Raw genomic sequence first — 5,254 nt, 5'->3', positions numbered from 1 at the left:
TAATTATTATTTCAATTGCTAGTGAATTGTTCCACCAATAGTAGAAAAAACAACGTTAAACATAAATAAACATTTAATTACGTATATAGTGCAGAAAATGTGCAAAATTGAAAGTATGGACTGTTGCACTAATTTTGTGTTATTTGTAATAATTAATTTGTGTGTTATTAGTATGTAATTTTCTGTTGTCACCACATAATATCCACTGTTGTGTTTACAACGATTAAAGTTGTTTTGATTCTGATCTTAGACACAGAGGTGTAAGAAAGTAGATATAAAGATGTTGGCACAATTATACCAAAACAATATAAAAAATATTGCATTTAGAAAATGTGTTTTTTAATTATTGGAATTAGAATATTGAACTCAATGTGTAATATATATATATAATCTATATATTTATTTATTTAAAATAAATTATTCAAAAAGTACAATTCATTGATTTAGATTAACATTTCAATAAGAAAAAATAATCAATCGATCAATCAAGTTTATTGATGAAACACTTTAATAACAACAACAGTCGATACAAAGTGTTGTACAATGACATGAAAGTACTAAGAAAGCAGTTAAAACACACAAAAATAAAACAAGTCAAATGCACTAAAAACAGCTCAGAGTCTCATGCTGTGTTAAAAGAGAATAAAAGTGTTTTAAGACGAGATTTCAGTGAATAAAAATCAATGTTTCTATATGTACATTTTTAAAATACAGCATAACTCAACATAACACTGAATCAGAAGGATCTGGTTTCTCTGATACAAGATATAGAGTTTGTGTTGAACTCATTTTCATCACTTTACTTCTTTGGAGAATTTTTGTTTCACAAAATAAAATACCTTTCACACTGTAATATTGATTCAAAACAAAATGTACATCAATTCTTCTTCTTTCTGACTCCTCGTGGACGACTGGCTGTGTAAGTGTGTGTATTGTCAAGAATCTGATGATACGTATCACGATACAGAGGCAACCATAACATCCAATGAGATACTGTAGTAACCAGGATATATTTGTAGTACTGTGGAGTACTTGAGTAACGACTGCTGCCATCATCACCGGATCATGAAGGTGTTTATTAAAGAAGATTTAAAGAAGACTCGTCATCATCAGTAACAATCCAATCACAGAGGTTCTAATCCAGTCACATGACGTCACTGTGTCTTCACTGCGGCACAAACGACAAACGTTCTCAGAGACGTTCATCCAAACATTGAAGCTTCATGTGATGATGTCACTCCTGGAGACTCACAATCTCACTGGCGTCTACTTCAGCTTCACAAACTCACACGAGGACTCAACTATGACTCCAGCATGAAGAGGTTGAGTGAAGCTGGTCTGGACTCTGTGGAGGAGAGTCATGGTCTCAGAGACGCTGTAGAAGGACAGAAGACCTGCAGAGTGATCCAGGTACACCCCCACTGTGGAGGGTCCGACACTGGAGCCTTCAGTGATGATCTTGTTGTGTATAAATAAACAACCATAGTTGTTACACGATAAACTCCAAGATTTGTCATTAAATCCAAATACACTTTCTGTTCCTGATCTGCTGATGTTCTTGTATGAAACTGATACATCAACATGTTCTGTTATCTTCACCTCCCAGTAACAACGTCCAGTCAGAGACTCTTGACTCAAGACCTGAAAATATTCATTGAATCTGTCTGGATGATCAGGACGAGGCTGATCTTCTCCCATATATGTCACTTTCCTGTTTCCTTCAGACAACATCAACCTTGAGTGTGCAGTGTTTGGATCCAGAGTGATGTCCTGTGAGTGTGTGAGGAACTGCTCTCTGGTCTCTGGAAGGAACATCATGGAGATGTCGGTCCACATGTCTCTCAGAAGGTCCTTGACTTGGTCTCTGCAGGCTGACACGGCTGCTGTTACTTCCTCAAAGCGACGGTGAGTTTGCTCAAGGGTCGTGGAGGAGGTCGTGTCTTCACTGACCTCTGAGAGTGAGGTCGTGTCTTCATTGACCTCTGAGAGTGAGGTCCAGTTCTGCAGGAAGATGGTGTGACTGTCGGTGAGTGACAGCTGCTGCAGCTCAGCCTCTTTCTTCTTCAGCTCAGAGATCTCCTGCTCCAGCTGCTCCTCAAGTCCTCGGACTCGAGCGTCTTCAGTCTTCTGCAGAGATCTGATCTGCTGCTCCACATCAGACATTCTTCTCTGGAGAATCTGGATCATCTGGACGAGGGTCTCCTGACTGTCCTTCACTGCTTCATCAGCAGAGACTCTGATGTTCTTCTTCTCCTGCTGGAGCAGCTTCACTTCCTTCTCTCTCTTCTGGATCTTCTGCTGGATCCTTCCTTGACTCTGATCCAGGTCTTTCTCTCTCTCCCTCCTCTCTGCTGTGGCCGAGACGATGACATGATCTTTGTGTTGGTCCATAGCACAGAGAGAACAGATGAGCTGCTGATCAGAGTGACAGAACATCTTCTTCTCCTCCTCGTGTTCAGAGCAGATCATCTCCTGGAGATGCTTGGACGGCTGGACCAGCTTGTGTCTCCTGAAGGCCGGAGCTTCTCGATGAGGCTGAAGATGTTCCTGACAGTAGGAGACCAGACACACCAGACAGGACTTGAGGGCTTTCATCTTCTTTCCAGTGCAGGCGTCACAGGTCACATCTTCAGGTCCAGCAGAGCAGAGGTCCTCAGCTGCTCCAGTCTTCTTCAGCTCCTCCACTAACTCTGCTAACACAGTGTTCTTCTGGAGGACAGGTCTCTCGCTGAAGCTCCGTCTGCACTGAGGACACTCGTAGATGTTCTTGTCCTGCCAGTGACCTTCAACACAGATCTTACAGTAGTTGTGTCCACATGGAAGAGAGACTGGATCCTTCAGTAGATCCAGACAGATGGAACAAGACAACAGATCAACTCTAGTCTCCATGTCTCTGCGACTGAAACACTCCCTTCACAGGTGAACTCTTTTATAGTCTCAGTCACATGTCTCTGCCACGATCTGCTCCAACCACAGGACTTTGTCCTGAATGAACAGGTGGTTTCGAGGAAGTTTGATAATGTGCCGATCAAACTGCCTTGAAACCACATGTTCATTCAGGACAAAGTCCTCGACACACCTTGATTCTAACACACACACACACACACACACACACACACCCCCACACACACACACACACACACACACACACACACACACACACACACACACACACACACACATACACACGTATCTATATTTCACAAATCAGCGGATACGTCGCACATATAATGAAAACAATACAATAAATTGCAATATATAGTGATAGTGTAGTACTTGAATCCAAGTTATGGCTTTTCCAATATTCTAAATTGTCGACCATAATCTGGGGATTTTGTGTTCCAGTGAACCGACCCCTCCCCAGTCTCTTACGTGGTGGTGGAAAATGAAGGACAGACACATGGATGAGTTTAAGAAAAATGCTCGTTTAGTGAATTTTGCAAAAGTCAGAGACAAACTTATGTGAACACGGCGCTAGTGGCAGAGAGATCTATCGCAGACGTCTTTGAATGCAAAGATCTCACAAAATGGTGGATCTTTTATAGTAGAATATTCAGCTTAATGCCTCTAGTCAATTGTACATGTAGGATTGGTCAGTAACTGTAAACACTTGATTCTAAGATGGCCGCCGCACGTGATCATCGTGTAAATTCACCAAAGGTTGTTGTCTTCTAGAGAGAGTCTGTTCCCAGTGACTTGCTGGCCTGTTGTGTCTTTCAGTGTGAGTTCTCACAATAAATTGTCGACCACACAAGTTTTTGTTTAGCGTCTTATGGCTGCTTTCATCATAGCTCTGATTGGAGCAATCAGAGGATGTTATTCTGGGATTAACTGTTTACTGTTACATAGACTCAGGAAGATATCATGTCTCTAACAGGTTAGATTTGTCTCCTTTTTCGTCAAATCGCAAACAACTTTGCATTTCTTAGTCATGTGTCTCAGGGCCCTAGCTTCTCCACCAGCAACCACAGCAAGAGCAACACGAGGGACAGAAGTGTCAGAGAGAGCATAGAGAACACCTTGTTTGTTTGTTAGTTCAGCAGCCACACCATCAGGACCACAAAAATGTCACCGCAGACAAGAGTCAAGTTTGTGCCATTTGTCTTCATAATCAGGTTCATCATCATCCCAGACATAGTTGTTAGTGCAGTGTGGGGGGTCCAAAGGTGGATCATAGGAATGAAGGCTCAAAAGTATTTTCAAGATCAGAGAAATCATCAGATGTTCAATCATGTTGAACCAGTACAGCTCCTCCCTCTCTGGAGCAGAAGTTCATTCTTGGTGGAGAGTTGTTGAGGTTGAGTTATTGTTTGTACAGCTCAGAAAAATTGCTTCAATCGTAGGTGTCACCAATAGGGAACTGAACCAAAGTTCCTGGACTAAAAGCCAAAGATGCGCCATTGTTAACCAACATTTTTTGTTTGTTTCCATCCCCTCGTCCTCTTCTCCTGCCACACCCATGCACTCCAGCCAGTGGCCAATAGGGAGCTATGATAGGACCCTAGAACTATCATCAACTATCATCTATGATAGGACCCGAGAACTATCATCATCTTTCTTTAAGAGAAGCTCTTTCAAGTCTTTAAGTTGAATCTTAATTAGCTGTATCTGGAGCTTAATGAGAGAACTTTGTGTAACTATTTTATTTATTATGAATTCTCAGAAATCATTGATGTGAGTAACTCATAATAAGATTTACCATTAAGTTAAAAACAGAGTAAAGATTCTTATTTTTCTTCCCTGTCAGGAGCTTTAACTTGTAGTCACCTGTAGTAAAAGTTACTTTTGTCTTGAAAAGAGGAGGTCAATAAATGAATAGAAAAAAATAATAATAATATTGATAATATTAATAATATTGCTAAAAATAATAGGTAAAGAAGCAATTACCAAAATAAATAATTACATGAAAATATTAAATCTAAATTAAGAACCAAAACTTTAATTAACTTATTAAAATATTATAAAATCCGAGATCAATAAAACAAATAGTAAATTAAGATATTAATAATAAAAACAATTAAATTAAAATCAAATGGAATAACTTGAAAATCGAAAGTAATAATAACCAATTAAGTTAAATGCAATTAGATCTAATCAAAATATATACTAATTAATTAAAATTATTCAAGTCAAAACAATAGTCAATTAACAACTTATTATTTATTTATTATTATTTATTTGACTTCCTAATTAGTTGCTTATATATATAAATATAGCACAATTGACAAAGAGGAAAAAGAGTGACTGTCTAAAG

At 39.2% G+C, this 5,254-nt stretch overlaps 1 protein-coding gene across 1 annotated transcript; it reads right to left on the bottom strand.

Annotated features, from left to right (window-relative positions):
- Positions 1 to 909: 909 nt before the first annotated feature.
- On the bottom strand, positions 910 to 2,889 carry LOC148079140 (tripartite motif-containing protein 16-like). Its single transcript, XM_087790603.1, has 2 exons — positions 1,981 to 2,889; positions 910 to 1,950 (listed from the first exon to the last, which is right to left on the bottom strand). The coding sequence occupies exons 1-2, from the start codon at positions 2,887 to 2,889 to the stop codon at positions 1,267 to 1,269; spliced, it is 1,593 nt and encodes a 530-aa protein (XP_087646729.1). The 3' UTR covers positions 910 to 1,266.
- Between the last annotated feature and the right edge of the window lie 2,365 nt (positions 2,890 to 5,254).

This window comes from Callionymus lyra, chromosome 5, assembly GCF_982586985.1.
Source record: "Callionymus lyra chromosome 5, fCalLyr1.hap1.1, whole genome shotgun sequence".
In the NCBI taxonomy this organism is placed as follows: domain Eukaryota; kingdom Metazoa; phylum Chordata; class Actinopteri; order Syngnathiformes; family Callionymidae; genus Callionymus; species Callionymus lyra.
The sequence above is the reverse complement of the archived record's forward strand: the minus strand, read 5'-3'. Positions and strand labels throughout refer to the sequence as shown.

Bases quoted from the DNA above. Each gene is read 5' to 3' on its own strand.
- LOC148079140 (XM_087790603.1), bottom strand. From the start codon at position 2,889: ATGGAGACTAGAGTTGATCTGTTGTCTTGTTCCATCTGTCTGGATCTA. The intron at 1,951-1,980 runs GTCAATGAAGAC...TCACTCTCAGAG, and splicing joins ACTGGACCTCACTCTCAGAG to GTCAGTGAAGACACGACCTC.